Source organism: Typopeltis vanoorti, chromosome 2, assembly GCF_054136105.1.
Source record: "Typopeltis vanoorti isolate ZY-2024b chromosome 2, IOZ_Tvanoo_1.0, whole genome shotgun sequence".
Lineage (NCBI taxonomy): Eukaryota > Metazoa > Arthropoda > Arachnida > Uropygi > Thelyphonidae > Typopeltis > Typopeltis vanoorti.
In genome coordinates, this window is record NC_143550.1 from 23,132,374 (window position 1) to 23,155,542 (window position 23,169).

A 23,169-nucleotide genomic window follows, 5' to 3' on the forward strand; every position below is an offset into this window, starting at 1 on the left:
TCTAATAAACAATAGAAAGTTGAAATACAAATTAAAACTACATACTATAAACAATGAGTAACTATTTAAGGCTGTAATCATCATCATTGCCCATCTGATGCCTGTTTGATCATCCTTTGCCACCTCTCTATTCACTGCCATATGACTTAAATCCTACGAACTCTTTCCACACCACTCTCGCCTTGTCCATCCCCTTCTATTTATACCATCCATTGTACCAAACATCAAGGTTTTGATCTTTCCTACTGTTATCCATTCTGCAGATATGTCCAAAAAAATGTGAGTTTCCATTGAATATTTTTTGCATTATATTTCATTTGCAGTTTACTTTGCGAAACAGTTCTTCCTTTGTTATATACCCATCCAATTAAAAGAATCTTTCTATAACATGTTCCTTTGAAAGCCAATATTCATCTGGCTGAGTCTTTGACCAATACCCATGACTCACAACCATATAGAACACTTGTGAATATCCATGTTTCCCGCAGTCTCAGCTCTAAGGGAAGTCTCACTGATTTACTTTTCTATATCTTGTCCATTGCCTGCCAGGTTTACTTTAGTTTGTTATCTGGGGTATTATTTCTTTCTTACAATCCATATCATATGTCATGTTGCTCCTAGGTATGTGAAGTTCCTAGCCTCTTCCAGCTCTTGTCTGTTGACCTTTAATTACTTTTTCATCCTCTTCTCTCCAAACATCATTGTTTTTGTTTTGTCAATGTTCATTATCAGCCCATATATCTTTTCTTCGTCACTTAACTTCAGCACTGTTCTTTCTAATTCCTCTTCATTTTCTTCAGTACTGACTATGTCATCCGCAGATTGCAAGTTATTAATCTTAATACTTCGAATTGAAATTCCCCTTATATTATCCTTTATGACATTTATTGTTCTTTCTAAAAGGAAGATAACTTGGAGATATTGGGTCTCCTTGTTTGGTGCCTCTTGTTGTCCAGAACCATCTTCCTATATCTCCACAGTTTCTCACAGCAGCCTGTGCATTGCCATTGATGTTCTGCAAGAGACATATCAAAATCTTGTTCACTCCTTAAGATTTGAATACAGTTCATGCCACTTTCTGATCTGTACTGTCAAATGCTTTCTGAAAGTCAACAAAACAGGTATAAACATTTTTATTTTTACATAGAACTTTCTCCAGTTAATCTTAACATTAGTATTTGGCGCATAGTATTTCTGTCTCTTCTAAATCCTACTTGCTCATCATCCAGATTTTCTTCCATTAGTTTCCTTATTTTTTTCGGTTAATATCATAAGTACTTTTCCCACATGACTCGTTAGAGCTATTGTTCTATAATTTTTGCATTATTTTACTTCCTTTTTACAAAATAGGTATTAGGATTGATTATGTCCATTCTTTTGGTGTTTTGCCTTCCTTCCATGCCATGTTATATAACCAGCACAGTTCATCTATTATAACCTCATCACCATGTTTCAATATCTCTCTAGTGATCTCATCATTCCCAGGACTTTTATAAGTTTTTCGGATGGGCCTTTACAACCTTATCCCTTAGTATATTTGTTTCTCCATCTGTGCTTGGTGGTGATATTTTCTTCAATTCATCAATCAGTTTCTTTTGGAGCTCAACATTTCCCTGTGTCTTATATAACTCTGAGCAGTATCTTGTCCATCTCTCTCTCTCTTCTATTTCTTCTCTTTATCAAGATTTGACCACTTTCGTTATTTATGACTCTCTGCTTTGGACTCCATTTCTTGTTGATGTTTCTGATCATCTTATATGCTTTTCTTGTTCTGTATTCACAAAGTATTTATTGATATCCTTGCACTGTTCATCTAGCCATTTTGATTTGTCTCTCCTGTTTTCTTCATCTTATTGCATTTTGCTCTATACTGTTCTTCCATTTCTGCACAGATCACTCTCCTAATCTTTAAAGCTCTCTCTCTCTCTCTCTTTTTAATTATCTTTAATGTCTCTTCTTCCACCTTATCTTTGACTGTTCTGTCACTAGGACTGTTTGTTCCACTGCTTTCTTGATTGCAGACACCATGTTTTTTTTTTTTTTTTAATTCTCCAGTTCCTTTTCCATAATAGATTTCAGTTCTTCTTAGAGTGCTTTTCTATACACACTTATATACACTTTCAAGATTATTTCAAAATTGCTGTAGAATAACTGTATTTCTTTTTCAGTACTTTCTAAAATGGGTGAATAGATCTGCATTGCTGTGATGTTAAATGGTCTTGCTAAAAAATCTTGTCATTATTATTTTGTCATTTACTGGCTGTAATAAGTAATGTTACATTGTGTTCCCAAATTGACTTTGCTGAAATAGTGGTAGTATTAATTAAATTTATTTTAGTTAATGTACTGCTCTACATTGTAATTTCCTTAAAAAATACAGTTATGAATAGCTAATGTCTTTACCTTGATGTTTGATGCCTCAACATCAGACAACATTTAAGTTATTGATCCAGCAAGAAAAGTGCCTTAAGAAGACTGAAATATAAGATCTTACAATATTGGAGTTCTGACAGATAACAGATTAATTTGGATAAAAAGTGATGATAGGAAGCTAATTATGATGGAACCATTTCAATATTATAATAATACTATCATAAAAGCTTGCCCACTTCATGAGGATACATATCAGGAATTTGACAATTAATAATTGATGAGCTTTTTCATGATTACTGGCTTGTACAGGGTGTCCCGAAATTCACGCAAGATTTAAATTTAGCGCCATTTGTGTGATAAAGTGTTGCCAACGAGAAAAAAAGACAGCGTGACAGCTGACAGTTCAGGGTTATTAAAAATGACCACACTCAGTAAAGAGAGTTCGTTGAATGGATTATGGAACAACAACAAGTGGATGCTTATTTTTCGAACAAAATCATCTTCAATGATGAGGCTCATTTTCATCTTGATGGCTTCGTTAATCGACAAAATTGTCGCATTTGGGGTTCAGAAAATCCACGAGTGATTGTCGAGAAACAAATGCATCCACAACGTGTCACTGTTTGGTGCAGATTTTGGGCTGGAGGCATCATCGGTCCATTCTTCTTCGAAAATGCGGCTGGTAAGGCAATAACAGTTAATGGTGCTCGCTATCGCGACATGATAATCCAGTTTTTTGGGCCTAAATTGCAAGATATGGATGTGGTTTCAACAAGACGGTGCCACATGCCATACAGCCCGAGAAACAATTCAATTATTGCAAGAGTCATTTCCTGGTCGTGTAATTTCCCGTTTTGGTGATCAGAATTGGCTGCCCAGATCATGTGACTTAACACCGTTGGACTTTTTTCTTTGGGGTTTTTTGAAGTCTAAGGTTTATGCCAACAAGCCCACGACCACCCCCGCCTTGAAGGAGGAAATTGAGCGCTGTATCAACGAAATTCAGCCACATTTATGCAAAACGGTCATGGAAAATTTCGACAAAAGAGTGCGTATGTGCCAGCAAAGCCATGGAGGCCATTTACCCGATATGCTATTCCATGCATAATCCTATACGGTATACTTTATGAATCAATAAGAAATTACAATTTTTAATTAAAAACCTGTGTTTTCTATCAAAATTACTTCTTGTGTGAATTTTGGGACACCCTGTAGCTGTCGAGGGCAGAGGTTTACTTAATTATAGAAATTTCTTGAAGTGACATTCGTGTTGAATAGACTAGGGCAGCTCTTGACAGCAGTGATTTAATTATACCCTATTATCACTATTTTACTAATGAGTAAAATAATGAATTTTTTTAAAAAAATTTTCATTATCTTATATTGTTCATTCATCTTCTGAGGTATTTGAGTAGTAGTTGATTAGTGTTATTCATCTGCTATGCATAGCAGATGAATAACATCAGACAACATTTCTGTTGAGAATATATGATAAGTAATAAATAAATAAATTTTTGAATTATTTAAATTTATTATAAAAATAATAATAAATAAATACACATGCTCACACGTGTGTGTGTACCGTATTGATAATAGTTTTCTTTATATTGATAGGCTCAGACTCCACAAGCATTGAAACAGTTTTATGAGAAGAATGATAATTTAGTCCCAAGGTAACAAATAACTTGATATTACATAACTTCTTATCAGACCTATTTATCAATACTAATGCTACTTTATTCTGTGCATCATATATTAATGCTTAGAGAGCTCAAGTGATGACAATTATCAGAGTTGAGACTGCTTTTAATCTGCTATATGATTTTATTTTATTACAAAACTAATGATATACAGTATTAGAATAGACAAACAATTGTAAAAAGATTCATAATTGTAAATTATGATTATTTTTACAAATCAACAGTCTGATTTCCTGGAGTATGTCATAAAGAGTGTGAGATACTCTGATAAGTTAACACAGTGTTTTTTATTACAAGTTTCTTATTAGTTAATTTATTTTGATCATATTTCTTGATTACAGCTAGTATCAAGTTCCTATCAGATATTTTTCTTTTGTTATGGTTTTCATACTGTTATATTTCAACATTTTAAGAAGTAACAAATTTCTTACATTTAACAAAATATAAATTCTTTAATGTAGATTTCCTTAAATTTAAGGTGAAAATTGTTTCATTTAACATTTTAAATTTTCATTAGAATATTTCAATGTTTTTCCTCCGCTTTGGATTGTCTTACAAAATATACATGATTGGAGGTAGGGAGAATTTTTTTCACCCAGAAACTCTGATTTTTCATCCCCCAGAACAGGCAAACCAGCCCCCGTGAACATACATGAATTACAATCATGAATATGCCCCAGCCATATGCTGGTCCCAAGCCCGGATAAAATATTGGGGGGGGGGGGGGGGCAATAGTGAACTACCCTGTAAAAATCTCACCAGGAATACTTTGTGGGAAATGCCTACAAATTCACCCACGGTCAGAAACAGCTGAAAGGGAAAAACCAGTCAACCAGTGGTTTTGGTTAGCATAGATTTTAGACCACTTCTCTTCATAGGATGTCTCAGTAGATTGCAATATGATGGCGGTAGCATAGCACTCCAGCTAGCAATACATGAGGCAAATGGTTGCAGTAGCCAGACTGGATTCTGGATTTTGACTTAGAGGCATTCAGTCATAATCCTATGGATATGGTTCTAGAGATATTCATTCCTTATCCTATGGAATGTAACCTTAAAGCAGTGTTTCCCAATGTGGGGCATATGCCCCACAGGGGTGCAAGTAGAATATTTTGGGGAGCAATTAGAAAATAATGTTGCATTCGTCACTTCATCACTGATATACTCAAAAAACTCACCATTGTCGGTGATAAATTGTTGATGTTGCAACCCTGACATTCCGAGAAAAAAAGCTGACACCACTAGTACAGCAGTCAACGTAAATACAGTATCAAGAAGAACTCTCAGAAAAGCAAAATGGTGAGTCTATTAGAACTTTATTCAACATAAAAGGAACAATGGCATGGCTTTCTGATGAGATAGGAACGAAATACCGAAATATTGAAAAAAAAGAAATCATCTGGATATCACAAACCATGGAGATTTGAGATTGAAAATGACTAAATTAGTACCTCAAATAAAAACTCTTTGCAGCAGACATCAAGCTCAAGGATTGCATTAACTTGGATTTTATTTTCCCGAGTTCAGTTCGATTTATGTTTTATAATATACAGAGTGTCATATAAAATTTATATTCATTGAAGAAAGTCAAATTAAAAACAGTTTTACCTATAGGGAGCAGTTACATGTTGCAACTGCTACCTTAATGCTTCCATACACCATAACAGCACAAAAACAACTCCATCTAGCAATGCTCCTTTTTTTTATTTACAGTACATATTTACATATATTCCTTTTTTATTTAAAGTACATATTTATATTATACTTTTTCAGAACTTGGCTGACTATTATGCTAGAGGCAGGCATCAAAATCTTTAAGGCATTGAGGTGGGGCATGATTCAAAAAATGTTTGGAAACACTGCCTTAAATGCATTCATTTTTCTTATTTACTGAAATCTGTGGGGTATCCATAACTATAAAGTAATACATATGGAACAGTAAATAACTTTTTTATTGTGTAAATATTTCGCTTTATGTATCATAAGATGTCGCAGTGCAATTTTCAAGCAACTATAGGAATTTAATTAAAAAACAGTAGTGCACATTCTTAGATTGGAATCTCTCTACATATACAGTTGCATGTTTATGGCTTAAAATTAATGGGCTGATTTTAAAATTACTTAAATTAAAATTAAAATATAACAGCTCAATTTATTTAATACCATTGAGGATAATAATTTCCCAAACTTCTGGAGTCGTTTTGATTAAGATTAGGTCTGTGAAGTAAGGCTTCAGCACTTTCTTTATATAAACGCTCATGTTTATATATAGATCTATGTAGCAGCTTAGTGTTATTCCATTGGATCCTGTGGTTAGCATTTTCATGTTGTGCAAGACCAGATTTATAGGGTTTGATGAGACAGATGTAGTCTTGATGTTCAGAGATATGTTTATTTATAGATCTTCCTGTTTGTCCATAATAAGACAGTTTACATGAACATGGTACTTCGTATATGTCAGGTAGCATCATTGGTGAGTGTCTTTTATAGAAGGTAGGAAGTTGCGAATTTGGTTGATTGATTTATTAGTAGCAATGAGTTGATACTTTTCATAACTTTTGCCACACATTCAGAGATCCTTTAATATATGGTGTAGGGGTCCAGTGGGCTTCTTCTTGTCTGGGTTGATTTATAGGAAAGCAGTTGATTATTTTTTGGGTTATTATTGGATTATATCCATTTAATAAGGCAATTTCTTTGACAATTTCCAATTCCTGTTTTAGAGTGTCTTCCAAAGAACAAATCTTCTGTTCTCTGGACACTAAAGATTTTATGATGCCATATTTTTGAACACACACACACACAATTACAGTCATAAAATATACTACAGCAAGGAAGGCAATGGGAAACCACCTTGCTCATAATAATCTCCTTAGTATGGTAGTATATAACTACCTCCACCAGCCATATGGCTGTGGGAATAGGAATAGAATATTTTTTTAGATGAATGGTGAGCTGATGTATTGTGGATAAAACGACCTGAAAAAGTTGGTTTTTGGTATGTAGAAGGGGAAATGGATCCATCTTGCTTACCTTGGATGTGTATATCAAGAAAGGAAACACTGTTTGATGATTCTAGGGTTGATTTTTCATAGAAATGCTTAGAGTTCTGGTCCTTTGCAAAAACAGGTGTCCTATATAGAGTTTTCATACCTGCTCTTACAGCTACTAGTCATGACTATTGCCATGACTAGTAGCTACTTTAGAACTGTGCCTTTATTTGATAATTTGACCTACCACATGATATCCCTTAACCTAGTTTATTCTGACTTACAGGATGACTTAAATCTAACTTACACCACTTTATCTTTGCTGTGCAGCTGTACCTACTACAGATCCAGTCTATATTTAATCAAGACTTTTTTTTTACAACTTGTCACCAGTACAGTTGTTCCTTAGGATCCATCATCCTGTCGACACCAACCTAGATTAACAAACATACCTTTGGTTTACGGGATTCCCTCTTGAGATGGGCAACACATTGCCTCTGGTTGGCTGTGGATGTCTGACAGAACAAAACCATATGTTCAAACCACCTACCATTAAGAGATGCATAGGCACTCCAATTAGTTACATGTTTCTTGAACAGCCAGTGCTTTGAATATTTATGGTAGCTACTGCCACTATAAACATTCAAAGCACTGGGCAGAAATCACATTGGATCAATACCTCTCAATTGCAGTGCTTTGTTTTAATTAGACAGTTGGGTTCCTCTTGTCTGTGCCATTTGGGAATGCACTGTTAGTTCCCCTTTAAAATGGTTGTGCCAAGCATGCCATCCAGCAGAATATGCAGTTTCAAGTTTATGAGCAATCATGATTTTGTAAAGCCACAGGCGAAAACGCTCATTGCATATACATCCCAAGTGTTCTGCTAAAACCACTTTCCAAAAAAAATGGTGGCTGATTGACTGTTTTGCACTACTTAATTCATGTACACCTTTATGCTGTAACATATTCTTAAACTATGTGATCAGAGAACAAGTACAGATAAATGCCAGATAATTTACATTGCCCAATGTAGTATTGTCTCACTTATTAGATGCCTGAAATAGCAATAAACCATTTCCATGTTTAAATTTCCATAGCTGTTGCTGTTATTCATATAGAAGTTTCTGCAACAGAAAATTACATACACTTGCATATAAATAAATAATTTACTAGCTAAAATTAATTGTTCACAGCCGATGTTTTGCTGGTTTAAGCTAGCATTATGAGGGGTTATTTAACACTACATACTCAGTGAAGACACAAAATATACACGTGATTGTCCTTGCTATCCAAGTCATTTTAGTTTGTATCTTCACTGAGTGTGTAATGTTAAATTGCTTCTGATAATGCTAGCTTAATGTGGATACAAAAAAAAATCTCCCATAAAAAATAAAAAATAAATTATTTTTTATGGGAGATTTTATTTCACCAACATTCAAAAAATTAATACAACCTTTAGTGCATTAGTGACATACATCATCACTTACAGACATTGAAACCTAATCTCTTTTTCATAATAGAATGTCAGTTGGCATCCTCCACGAGCATTTCCTAAAATACATCCTCACGACGTATTTCCCAAAAAGGGAACATATGCTTTTGTGAAATTTGATTTCACCTGTCAAAGGCTATCCAACTTGGAATCCCCATTTTTCGATTTACTTTGGCTCAAGATTTCCTTACCTCACTTCACAGCCTTCATTTGCTGCCTTTACTGATCTCCTAATTGTGATAGTCCTGCTGTTCTTTTTGACTACCTATCACTAAAATTGATTTCTTAGAAACTAATTACCCAAATTGTAAGATAGTGTTCTAAGATGGAGGACTTTAGTGGTTTCCCCTACTCCAACTTCACAGATCAGGCTGGAAGGGAAGCTGAGTCATTTGCCATCAGTCATGACCTAACACAAATATTCAATCTACCAACCAGAATACTAGATAGTCCTCATCATTCTTGACCTTTTCTTAACCAAGTCTTCCTTCAAATATGCTGTGGATATCTGCTCTCCCCTTGACAACTCTGACCACAATCTTATTCAAGTCTCCCTCTCTACAGCTCATCCTCTTACCAGCCAATCATGGCCTCGAACCCTATGCCACTATATAATTATTCAACCAAATTCTCTGGAATTTTATGCTGATTTTCCACTGTCAGATTACTGCTTTCACTCTTATGATCCAAACACCTGCACTGAACTAGTAACCAAAATAACTCTCATTGGAATAAAAGTCTTGATTCCACACTTCACTGCAAACCCCTCGACCTCTATCCAAGCCCTAGATTTCAAAAAAAGGTGCCTCTTCTGCCCATGATAAAAATGCAGCTTATTGGCTTAAATTAAAAAGTCCAGTTTCTCATTCAGCTTACACAACTGCCAGAAACATACCTAAAAAGTTATCAGTGATTCCAAAACAGGCTTCGTAATAATGAAATGCAACAAACTTACCTCTTGCTCAACTGGCAGTCAAGCATTCTGGTCCCTTGCTAAAGCTGCTGTCCTTCCATGTTGCCACCTCTCTGTTTTGCATGAGTTTTTTCCTCTAACTCATGCCTGGATGACCAAAGAAAATCATTTCCACAAACTGCTCACTTCTGAACTCTCACCAAAAGGACATCAGAAAAATTCTCATTAAGCACTAATAAGACTCCTGGTCTAAGTGGTACTCCTCTGGCTCTGCTCAAGACTTGTGCTCCAAAATTGATACCCATTCTGTTTTGTGTATATAAACTTACATATTCAACTGGCATCTACTCAACAGCATGGAAACAAGCCCACAACTAGCTTATACCCAAAAAGGGAAACAAAAGTCAGACATCTAACTATTGTCCCATTACTCTCACCTCAGTTTCAAAAGTGATGTAGAAGATTATGAAAAAACCAGCTCCTTTATTACTTGGAGACTCATCAGTAAATTAGCAATCACCAGTATAGATTCTGCCATTCTCATTCTATAGCCGGCCTCCTAGCTAATGTCACTCACCTTTGGACTCAGGCACTGGAAAGATTTGGAGAAATTCATGTTATCACTCTCAATATTTCTAAAGCATTTGATCATGTTGTCTAGCACTGAGGCTTCCCTTCAACACTCTGTGATTGGATTTCCAGCATCCTCACATCATGGTGGATGGCTTCCTCTCATCAAATTTCCCAATCATTGCTGGAATACCTCAGGGTTCTGTATTCTCACCCACACTCTTCCTCCTATACATTAATCATCCCCTTTCTCTGACTTCAACTCCTATTCACAGCTTTTCCAATGACAGTACTTTTCCTCATTCAATAAACCCTGCAGTACCCTAATGTTAATTCCTCCAAATCTGTCATTACCAGTCACGTGAATACTGACCTCTTGAACATCCTGAAATGGGGTGAAGACAACTTAGTATATTTCAACGCTAAAAAAACTCAAGCCTGCCTTATTGCCTGCAAGAGAAATCCTACTTCATCCCCTCTCAGTTCTGATAATGTTTCAGTCCTTCCAACATCAACTTTCTCTTCTTGTGTTGACTGTCTCATCCAGTTTATCCTGGCACAAACATATTACTTATATAGCCTCCTGTGCCTCTAAAAAGCTTGGCGTTCTCTTCCATTCTAAACATTACTTCTCTTCATTTCAACTCCTAACACTTTATGTTTCAGATCCATCCAACTATGGAGTTCTGTTCCCACATTTGTGGTGGAGCACCCAAGACCTCTCTAAGAATTCTCAGTGATATTCAGAAGAGGGCAATCTGCTTAATAGACAACCCTTCCCTCAAAGACTCTCTTCAGTCATTTTATCATAGGTGCACTGTTTCAGCACTGTGCCTGTTTTATCAGTACTTTCATGGGCATTGCTCCTCTGAATCGACTGCTGCCATTCCTACATTTTCTTCTGCCTATAAAAGAACTAGAGTAACCACTGGCAAACACCCATATACTGTCAGCTTTGAATACATCAAACTAACATCTCATCAGCTGATTATTCCACCCACCTTTATTCTTTGGAACAGTTTCCCCCATACTGTTTTTCCACTGAGTAGAACTTTCCACATATGCTACATTTTCTCCTTAATCACTTGCCCACATATGGCACTGTAATGTTGTAAGTCTTCATGCTTTTCATGTGTGGGGTCAACATAAAAAAAATTATATAAGATGAATATCATTAAATTGGAAAAGCTTCGAAATGGACGAAAAAAGGAGTGTAAAAGGAATTAGAAATAACCAAGGTGACATAAAAACTGCATAAAGAAAAACTAGATGTCTTAAGTAATTAATTTTAAAGATCTAAATGAAACAAGGAGTTACAGAACAGATTTAGAAAATATTCAGGAAGAACAGTCAGGAATTTCATAATAATGCTTGATTTGTTGAATCAGAATTTCATTGTTTCTCTTGTAAATAATTATATTAAACAAGTATTTTGTCAACAACAGCGTTTTCCAGCAGGTGCTTGGCTGGTAAATTGTAAGGAAAGTGATGAGGTGTCCTCTTGTAAAAGAAGTAAGAGAATATGCTCGGTTGCAGAATATGTATAGGTGAAATAGAAGTGCATTGACAGAATTCAACCATCTTCCAATCAGTTTTCAGATTTTGCAGCCTTTCTAAAATATTCTTCTGCTCCTGACCCTGATGGTTGAAGGCGAATACTCTTCAATCATCAGGACCAGAAATCTCTTCACCCTGCAGGTTGGAGAACATTCCTCTCAAGATCCTATAGGACATGTTAAATATTTTCTTGTTCTATTAACCATATGCCTCCATTGCTTAATGGTCAAAGCCCAAGAACTAGGAAGAGACCTCCACACACAGAGTATATCTGCTGGTTACCGAACAAATGAGATTGGGCTGGCAATTGGGGACTTAGCCAACCAAATTGTACTCTCTATTGGCTTACACCACAAATGCATATGATGGTACAACATAATGAGATTTCATGCTGGCTGGTTAAACAAGCCCCACTGTTTTCATCAGGGAATCAGGGCAAATGCTGAAAAGTCAGCTACTAGGACAAGCTCCAACTCAACTTCTAGAGGAAGAAGAATGAACCCAACATCAGAACTGAAGAAACCATCAATATCAGGAGTATTAATGGAAAGGAAATCAAACTTGCAGAAGAATTGGAAAAGTACCACATGGATATAATTGGCATTACTGAGACAAAGAAGACAAAAACAGGTGAGATCTTACTAAATAATAAGTATAGGATGTTATTTTCAGGAAATAATGATCAAGGAAAAGAAGTAACAGTATGAAGATAAACTTCTTGATTGGAAGGCAGTTTCAAGTAAAGTTATGTAGGCAAAGTTCAAAATGGGGGTCATAAATAATGAAACTTATTTGTGCCTATGATCCCAGAGAAGGTCCTTCCAATGAAGAAGTGGAGGAATTTTTTGACTCATTAGAACATGCAGCTGACATAAAGAAAGTGGTAAAAGTGATCCTTGTTGAACAGCAGAGTAGGAAATGAAGTCCACCAGGCATATAGAAATATTTTGAGAAAAGGCAAAGCTAATAATAATGGTAAGTATTTACTGGACTTCTCAGGACACAGACTAGTCATTACTAACACCATGTTTCAACATAAAGATGTGCACAAGTTCACATGGAGAGAAGACACAAGAAATAAGAAAAGACTCATTGACTACATCATTGTTGATAGTGATATCTTCATGCCTCGTTTAGGACACAAGAGTGTACAGAAGATTTGAAATTGGAAATGACTATTACTTAGTACTAAGCAGCAATAAAAAGGATATGACATTGAAAAGAACAGTATGTAAAAAAAGTTTTAAAGTTGAGCAGCTTTAAAAGTAAATTGTAGACTCGACTGTACAAACATTATTGAAAAAAAAATGAAACAAATTGAAAACAAGAACTAAACCTTGGAGTCTCAGTGGCAAACCTGAAGAAGACATTGATTGATTCAGCTATGGAGGTATGTAGTGAAATTGTCTGCAAGGATAAAAAAATAAAATCACCATGGTGGGCACAAAAAGTTAAAGAAGCAGTCCGGAAAAGAAGAAAGCATGCCAAAAGTTCCTGGCATTTAAGCAGATGCCCTAAAAGAATACAGAGAAAAATGTAAGTGAGCTAAGCTATGTGTAAAAGTAACTAAACAAAAGTCATAGGAAGACTGGTAAGAATATAGAAAATAAATATCAGGAAGGTGGCAAAATGTTCTGGAAGCTATTGAACAACCTTAGAAATGAAGGAAAGAGTACACTTTAAAAGAAATCCAAGTTAATAAAAGTGACATGAAAACTGAAGATAATGATATCCTAGATGTCCGGAGCAATTACTTTGAAAGACTTAAAAGAACCAAGCAGTGACAGAACCCTACTAGAAAATTTTCAAGAGGAATGCAAGGAGGAGTAGTACCTATCAATACTTGAGGTAAAAATTCCATCTTTGACCAGAGGGATTTCTCTACTAAGTATTCCAGGCAAGATTTATGTAAGCATACTTGAAAAGAGGTTGAGAAAGATTGTGTAAGAAAAACTTGGAGAAGAACAAGCTAGGTTCAGGCCAAATAGAGGATGTCAGGATCAGATTTTCACTTTAAGACAAATAGTTGAGAAATTGTAGGAATGTGACAAGGATCTGTACATTAGTTTTGTAGATCAGGAAAAAGCATACAACAAGGTGCCAAGAGAAAAGCTTTTCAAAACACTACAATTATGTGGGGTGAATGGAATATTATACAGAGCAATATATATAGTCTATATTTAATTTGCCAGTCAGCAAATAGAATTCGTGTGTAGAGGCTTAAGTGCTGTGAGGACATCATGTTGGAGGCTTAATGGATTTTTTACAACACTCAAAAAGAATTAAAATAGAATTTAATACTTCCTATATTTCGTCCTAGTCACTAGGACATCTACGGGGATTACAAAAACAATTAATATAACATGCACACAAATATCATACAATACTAAGCCCAACTACATGGGTGACACTAAAGTCCTATCTAGGTGGAGCACCCTCTAAGGACGGTAGTAGGTGGCCTAGAATGTAAGGTGGGACCTCTGGTGATGAGTGTTTCCCAAATCTTCGGAAGCTTAATGCAACCATATTTATTAAGATTTGGTTGGTTTTTGAGAACCGCTGCTGCTTCTAAGAAACGTCACTCTTTCTTGAATTTGCTGTGGTGGAGCATGGTGGTTTTTCTTCCATGATACCCTGTGGGTGGTGTCCAAAACATGGTCAGCCAAGCCTGAATGCCCATAGTTGTGTTTACAGATGTAAGACATGTTCCCCCGGGCGGATGGATGCTGATTTGCCTGTCTGCCCAAAGTACACCAACTTACAGAAACTTTGTAAACTCCAGGCAGAGAGAGAGAGAGGAGGGAGCTGATCTTTCGTAGAACGGATAAGGGTAGCAAGTTTGCAGTGGGGGCTTATATGCTGTGTGTAGGTTGTACTTTTTTAGTATCTTGGCTATTTTTTCGGATGTGCCACGGATGTAGGGTATGGTGATGGCATTTTTAAAATCTTGTTGACGAGAAGAACGGGGAATGGGGGAGGAACTGATTTTTTTTTTTTTTTTTGATTCTGTGTTCGCTGTAGCCATTGGATAGGAAAGTGCTGTGTATGTGGTTAAGCTCAGTAGTGATGGCAGTTCCACTGGAACAAAGATTGTGAGCTCTCTTGTTAAGAGTTTTAATAATGCCATATTGTTGAGAGGGGTGGTGGGAGAGTTTGTGAATGTATCTGCCTGTGTGTGTGTGGGTTTTCTGTATACAGAGAAGGCAAGTGTATCATTAGGCAGGCTTGTGACTAAGGTGTCTAGGAAGGATAAACAATTGTTCTTTTCCTTTTCCATAGTAAACTGGATTCTTGGATGTAGGCTATTGAGATGACTGAGGAAGGAGTCTAATGTGTCTGGGCCATGAGGCCAAATAGAGAACACATCATCTACATATCTTAGCCAGATAGAAGGTTTGAGTGGGGCTGAGTCTATGCCTCTACACACGAATTCTAATCATTCATGGAGATGATTTAGCATGCAAATCCAAGCAATATGGTAAGTCAAAACTACGAATATCTAGGCAACTAAATAGGCTGGCCTTTTTAAAAAGATGTCGGGATACAAGAGTGATACCGAACTGCGTTAAAATGAAGATCAATTTCCATTCCAGAAAAGCACTTCGTATATATAACCATGCCAGCCTGGCATTACTACGTGAGCAAATCGCCTCTACTCGTGCCACCCTCTCAGTGATGAACGCCGCCATTGGCTCCTTACATTCAGAGCTCTCCACCGTTCTTAACCCTGAACTTTGGTCAATTCTCTCTGGCATTTCGGAAACTTCCGCACAGAGAGAATTTCAAAAAATAAAAAATAAACATGTCAAGAAATATAGCAACCTGGTTAAAGACAAACCACAACCACAAATTCAACCGCTCCAGACAGTAGTAAACCTCTCTTCCAAAAGGCTCAACGACGATGCTGTCAGCGCCATTTGCCTCGGCCGTAATTTTGCCATCGCTCCGAAGTAAGTGCTGGTGCTTAATGTAATGGTTAACATCGAACGGGGGATCGGTCGCTTACCGTCAGAGATAGCCAACAACATCAGACTTGACGTAGCCAACATCCTCGCTCATTCTTCGCCTCCAAAAAGTAACTTATCGTATGTCCAACGCACAGCTCTCCTGAAACTACAGAAAGAAAAAAGTATCGTCATCGCCAGAGCGGATAAGGGTAATGCCACAGTCGTTGTTAGTACCAGTGAATACAATCGTAAAATGAACATTATCCTCTGCGATCGCGCTACCTACATCCCGCTAGAACACGACCCCACAAAAATACAAGTTAAGAAATTAAAAATCTTACTTAAAAAAGTATCTTCCTGGCCCCCTGACGTCACGAAAAAACTTAAACCTTTCCACTCCCGTCCCGCCCGTATATACGGTTTACCAAAAATCCACAAACCCAATTCCCCACCCAGGCCTATAGTAGATGTCACCAATGCACCCTGCTACAGACTGTCTAAACAGCTGACCAACTCTCTGACCCCCCCCCCCCTCACTGGAAGGTCCACTTGCTATATAAAAAAACTCAACACACTTTAAAGCCCTCACAAAAAATTTAACCTTGAATAATGTAGACATATTGGTAAGCTGTGATATCTCCTCTTTGTTTACCAATATTCCCTTAACTGACACCTTATCTCTCTTAGAAAACATTTTTCCCTCTAAAATCTTAGATCTCTTTTCCTTTGCCATTAACTCTGGGTATTTCTCTTGGAAGAACAAAATCTACAAGCAGATAGAGGGAACTGCCATGGGTTCACCCCTCTCACCCCCCCCCCCCTCCTTTGCCAATTTCTATATGGAAGATTTCGAAAAACGAGCCATAGACCCAGCCCCACTCAAGCCTTCTATCTGGCTAAGATATGTAGATGATGTGTTCTCTATTTGGCCTCATGGCCCCGGCACATTAGACTCCTTCCTCAGTCATCTCAATAGCCTACATCCAAGAATCCGGTTTACTATGGAAAAGGAAAAGAACAATTGTTTATCCTTCCTAGGCACCTTAGTCACAAGCCTGCCTAATGATACACTTGCCTTCACTGTATACAGAAAACCCACACACACAGGCAGATACATTCACAAACTCTCCCACCACCACCACCCCTCTCAACAATATGGCATTATTAAAACTCTTACCAAGAGAGCCCACAATCTTTGTTCCAGTGGAACTGCCCTCACTACTGAGCTTAACCACATACACAGCACTTTCCTCTCAAGTGGCTACAGCGAACACAGTATCAAAAAAAATCAGTTCCTCCCCAATTCTCCGTCCTTCTCGTCAACAAGATTTTAAAAATGCCATCACCATACCCTACATCCGTGGCACATCCGAAAAAATAGCCAAGATACTAAAAAAGTACAACCTACACACAGCATATAAGACCCACTGCAAACTTGCTACCCTTATCCGTTCTACGAAAGATCAGCTCCCTCCTCTCTCTCTGCCTGGAGTTTACAAAGTACCCTGTTCCTGTAAGCTGGCGTACTTTGGACAGACAGGCAGATCAGCATCCATCTGCCTGGAGGAACACGTCTTACATCTATAAACACAACTATGGGCATTCAGGCTTGGCTGACCATGTTTTGGACACCACCCACAGGGTATCATGGAAAAAAACCACCATGCTCCACCACAGCAAATTCAAGAAAGAGAGACTTTTCTTAGAAGCAGCAGCTCTCAAAAACCAACCAAATCTTAATAAATACGGTTGCATTAAGCTTCTGAAGATTTGGGAAAGACTCATCACCAGAGGTCCCACCTTACATTCCAGGCCACCTACTACCGTCCTTAGAGTGCGCTCCACCTAGATAGGACTTTAGTGTCACCCACGTGGTTGGGCTTAGTATTGTATGATATTTGTGTGCATGTTACATTAATTGTTTTTGTAATCTCTATAGATGTCCTAGTGACCAGGACGAAATATAGGAAGTATTAAATTCTATTTTAATTCTTTTTGAGTGTTGTAAAAAAATCCATTAAGCCTCCAACATGACAGCAAATAGAATTGAAGGAAATACAGGAATATGGTTTAATATAAAATCAGAGCTAAGACAACGATGCACATTATCTCCACTCTTATTCATTTATATGGATCACATTATGAAAGAAAGTGGCATCAAGCCTGATATTAGAATTGGAGATGTCAAACTTAGCTCTTTGTTTTATGCAGATGAAGTTGTACTCCTAAACACATCTAGTGCAAGTCTTCAGGATTCATTAACTAAATTGAATAACAGCTGTACAAATCAGCCATAAACCAAAACTATGAAACTAGCAGGAGCATAGAAAACTTCAGCTGCATTCAGAATGGAAATCCTATAGAACAAGTAAAATATTTCAGCTATTTAGACAGAGTTTCTAGTGAAGATGGTGGGTTAAATCTGAAAATAAACAGCAGAATAAGCAGAGTATGGTAGGTAGGTAATTTATATGGAATGAGAGAGAAATTAGCCAAAACACCAATCTAGCAGTATGCGAGATAGTGTTTAAACCAGTTTTAAGTTATGGATCTAAGAGTTGGGTTAGAAATAAAGCACATGATCAATGACTAGAGGCCACAGATATGAGTGTTCTGAGAAAAATTGGGGGGGGGGGGGGGTAAACCGATGGCATCAATGGCAGAATCATATTAAAAATAAAGCTATTATAAAGGAACTTAACATTATTAGTATTCAAGAATGTGTAAACAGAGCTAATCTGAGGTGGTATGGCCACTTGAATAGAATGGGTGAAGAAAGGTTAGCAAAACAGGAATTTGGTCCCAAAATTGTAGGATAGAGACATAAAAGAAGACCTTGGTCTTCTTTTGTTTCTAGGTGGATTGTTTTGGTAAGAAGTGCCTTAGCTTAGAAGCATGAAATGTTAAATATGAAAATATTGGAGTGTTCACAAGTAATAGATTAATTTGGAGGAAAATTGCTGATAGGAGATTAATAATAATGTAAACTTAATCATGTAGTGCTGTCATAGTAATCTGAACACCCCTTTGGGTGGGGTGCATATCAGGAAATTGATGATGATGCCTCCATTGCTTAAAAAAGTCAAGGACTATTTTCATCCCTAAAAAATCAAATGATACTCGTCTGTCTGTACAGATCTATTACTATGGTTCCTGTATTTCTTAGAGCATCCCAAAGAGTTCTTCGTTATATGGCAAGTAAGAGGAAGAATGACTAATGAAGATTAACCTTAATGAATGATGATGGTCACGAGGAGACAGAAGCACATAAAACAGTTACTGAGTGACCACTTTGCAAGGGTGTATCATCCTAGTGAGATTACTGCTTTAACATATGTGACAGACACTGATGTGGCAAGAGAGATGGATGAATTGGAGGTTCTTAGGATATTGCTGAATCTCAATGTAAAAGTAGCTGTTGGGTTATATGGGTGTCAGCTAGGGTTTTGCGAGAATGTGCAAGGGAACTGGCAATGCCTTTGACTAAGCTGTTTAATTTAAGTTTCAGCTCTGGTAGAGTTCAGAGGGAGTGGAAAGAGGGCAGAATTGTTCTCTTGCATAAGGATGTGATAGCATCCCTGCAGAACTGCCGAAAGCTTTGACGGGTTATAATAACACCTACTTAGTGGATACCATTCAGCACATCTTATAAAACAATAGAATTACCTGAATCTTTTACAACATCGTTCTGTATGCCAATTCCAAAGAAAAATAATGCCCCAAATTGTGAGCATTATAGAACTGTGAGTCTAATCTCTCATGCATCTAAAATCATTTTAACCACTGTTAACAAAGAAAGTGAAAGAGCTTTAACTGGCAAACTAAGTGAACAACAGAAAAGCTTCAGAAGAGGAATGGGAACCATTAATACTATCCTGAAACTAAAAATATTACTTGAAAGGAACAGGAACATATACATAATCTTCATAGACTTCGATCAAGTAAAACACAATCAACTGTTTAATATTCTAGGAAAATTAGTCTTAGAAGATCATGTACATAAACTTATAAAAATTATTTACTCCAAACAAAAGATGCAGCTGTTTAACTCTGCATCTGTTTATGAAGTGGAAATAAAAAGAGGAGTTAGACAGGGCTGCATTCTTTCACCAAATCTATTTAATATTTACATATTTAGTGAGACAGTAATGAAAAAGATGGAAAAACAAAATATCAGTATCAGTGGTATAAAATACAACAATCTTAGATATGCTGATGATACCATTCTAATTGCAGACAACAGAAAGAAATTAACCAAATTACTGCACCTACTAATTGAAGAGGATAAAGATTTTGGCCTACATTTCAATGCAAAAATCACCAAATTTATGAGATTTTCAAAAGAAAATAGATCTGAGCCAGAAATATTCATAAACAATATAAAAATTTCACATATGGAAGTGAGACCTGAGTATTCAAGAAGAGAATAAGACAAGAGATAGATGCCTTTGAAATGTGGTGTTATAGAAGAACCCTGAAAATCACTTTTTCATTGAGGTAAAAAAAGAAGGACATGGTTTGATGATCTAAGATCATGGACAGGATCACGCGACTATGCTGAAGGAAAAAGAAGAGCTGCGAACAGAGTGGACTGGAAGGACATGGTGCTGCACCCTCACATTGAGGAGGCTATGATGATGATGAAGGGAGATTCTAAGACTGCGGTAGCAAATTATAGACCACCCAGCATATAGACATATCAGTCATAGAAATTATAGACATATCAGCATATCAGACATGTTCAACAGAAAAAGCTTGCTTACTGTATTCTGTTTTGTTGTATTAATCAAAAAAATCCTAATCTTGGTGGTTCTGTTGCCATTTTCCATATATAGGTATGTGTGTGTATGCGCGTGTGAGAGGAAAGAATCCATGCTCATTATTATTTACACATAGACTCCCACCATCGCTACGAAAAATTTGGTTGCTAGTGTTAGGTGCATCACATTTTACCCCTTCTTCTTTTCTTCAAGTATTAGGCATTTGCCTAATCCCTGCTTCTTTTCTTCAAAATTATTTTATTAAGTATGTAAGTGCATGATTATTCATTACACAGCTTGACTAAATACCTTCAGTTGTTTACTGATTATGCAAGGCTGGGGAGAGTTATAAGTAGTGCTGATTTCAACTCCCATTAGGAAAATTTAATAGACTAATATTTTAATTTAAACTGAACTTCAGAATGTATTGAGCCACTAATTCTTACAACTCAGTAAATGTACTCTGTAAAATGAACTCCAGTATCTCAGTCAACATTGAAAATGCCCGTTCATTGGCAATACCTGTGTTTGCATCCCATTCAAGATCTGAAGAACCATTGTAAGGGATTTTTAGTTGGACCAGTCTCATTTGCAGGTAGGGAGTTTCCTTTGAGGAGCTCAAGTTTTTCACTCTATATAACATGCAAACGAGCAGAAAATAATACAATTAATAAAAATAAATGTTATAATGTTTGTTAACACGTTCGCTGCCACGCTACTTCGGCATAGTCTGTTCCCATACGCCAAGCAATTTCACTTCTTCACGGTAATCTCGTTGCCGGCGGTACGCGTCATACGAGTATACTCGTAGTTGGCTTGTGCTGAGCATATACCATCTATGAGAATACACAGTTTTGATGCTAGCTCCACAAGGCAAGCATTTTCACTTCTTCAAGGTCAGTACAGTAATCTCATTGCCGGTGGTAAGCGTCATACGAGTATACTCGTAGCTGGCTTGTGTGGCTGGTTTACCACGAGTATACTCGTAGTTGGCAGCGAACGTGTTAATTGTATTATTCTGAATGTGTTGGAAAGGGACTCATATACAGTGATATTTTTTGGTATTTGATAGATTACTACATGAGAGTTGGTATGCAAGCCAGAGAAGATAGGAATGGATAATAAATAGGTTTTATAAAAAAGAAATGAGTTGTGAACAATTTAGGAAGTTGAGGGATACAGTGTCCCTGAAATATAACTTTCTTTTTTGGACACTGCTGTTTAGCTTATTTGTTGTTAATATTTCATGTGGATTGACAGGGATCTTCAGTTGTTTACTGATTATGCAATGCTGGGGAGAGTTATAAGTAATGCTGATTTCAACTCCTATTAGAAAAATTTAATAGACTAATATTTTAATTTAAACTGAACTTCAGAATCAGTGCTGAGGTATAAGATTATTTGAAATTGTACTTGAAGGAGATGAATGAGGTTCAGAGGGCATATTGCACGTGTTACAGATATTACTCAGTGCATTGCTGCTATTGTAAGATAATACTAACAGGCAGAGTTTGTAGACAGTTGTTCTAATGTATGAAGCACCAGTTGAACAAACACATGGACTGTTATATTTCTCCTGGTTCTATTTTGATTTCAGCACCTAGTTTCTTTTGTAATGTGGGAAAACTCAAGAAGATTAAAAATATAACTAAACTATATAATTAAATTAAGGGGATAGAAATCCCTTATTATTTTACAGCCAGTATGCGAAAAATTTAACTAACTTCACCAGAAAATATAGCTGTTTGGCTTATCATCTTAATAAACTATATAATCTAGAATGTTAGTTATGGGGAGAGGTTGAGAAAGCATAAGAGTTAAGCAGATATGTGGAAAAGAGGTGATATGATGAAGATTTAATGGATACAGAATATCTGTATTCATTAAAGATGCCGAACTTAATTGATAGAATTTTTGAAATCAGCAAAACAAATAACCTTAGGTTTCTGACATTCTGACCATCTCTTTAGGATCTTACTTGATAAATATTTCATCAATGTAGCACTGTCTCTTCTGATTCTACCTTTTTCATCTCTAAGTTGTCTCTAACCAGGTCCTTAATTCTGTTAAATATACACTGCTTGGAAAGATTTTAGTGGACATCCCCATGGGCAAGGTACATTGTGCCATGTGATGAGTTGCGTGTTTATAGGTGGTATAAATTGGAGGAACATAAGGATCCAAAGTCAGTGCAGCTGTGTCTGGGTGAAATGGCTGTGAGAAGGGGAACTGATGGGATTTGAAAGTGGCATTGTGATAGGATGTCATGTTGCAGGCCTATCTGTTTGGCAAATTATTCACAAATTGGGCCATCCCAGATTAACAATTGGTGATACCATACTGAGATGGAAGCGCAGTGAAATCACACCCACTGGACGTGACCATAAGGTACTATGAAGGATAATATATAAAAACTGCCATTTGTCAGCATTAAAAGTGGACTTTTAAAGCCTATAAATACTACACTTTATTGTTATTATTAAAATTCTGATGAAGCCTTTGGGATTATGCTACTTTGGTAGAATGCATTAAAGATTAAAGTCACCCCACTATCCTGACCTACTTTTAGCATTATTTCACTATTCTCTCTCTCTCTCTCTCTTTTTCCCCCCCTCTCCCACATATCTTATTATTAGTCCACTGTGATTGTTCTTTCAGTCTTTATTCTCTGCCATGCTTGCAAGTTAGGAATTTTTATCTATTTTTTGACTGAGCTTTTATTTTTTTTATTGATTTCATTATGCATTCTTCTATTCTTGTTATTTGATTATTGTTCCAGAATTTTGTTTCATCAGTTAGCTGCATTGCCAATTCTTAGATATGAAACCATTGTCAATGCAGCTAGTGAACCTTCAGATCTAAAACAG

General features: G+C 36.6%; 1 protein-coding gene across 2 annotated transcripts in view; it reads left to right on the forward strand.

Annotated features, from left to right (window-relative positions):
- The window catches only part of LOC150108873 (serine/threonine-protein kinase unc-51-like), a 400,205-nt gene that overhangs the window by 94,089 nt on the left and 282,947 nt on the right, over nucleotides 1–23,169 (forward strand). For both annotated transcript variants that reach the window (XM_090410511.1, XM_090410519.1), the window contains exon 9: nucleotides 3,988–4,046. In XM_090410511.1, the coding sequence (XP_090266637.1) occupies nucleotides 3,988–4,046 (59 nt within the window). The remainder of the gene's footprint in view (nucleotides 1–3,987; nucleotides 4,047–23,169) is intronic.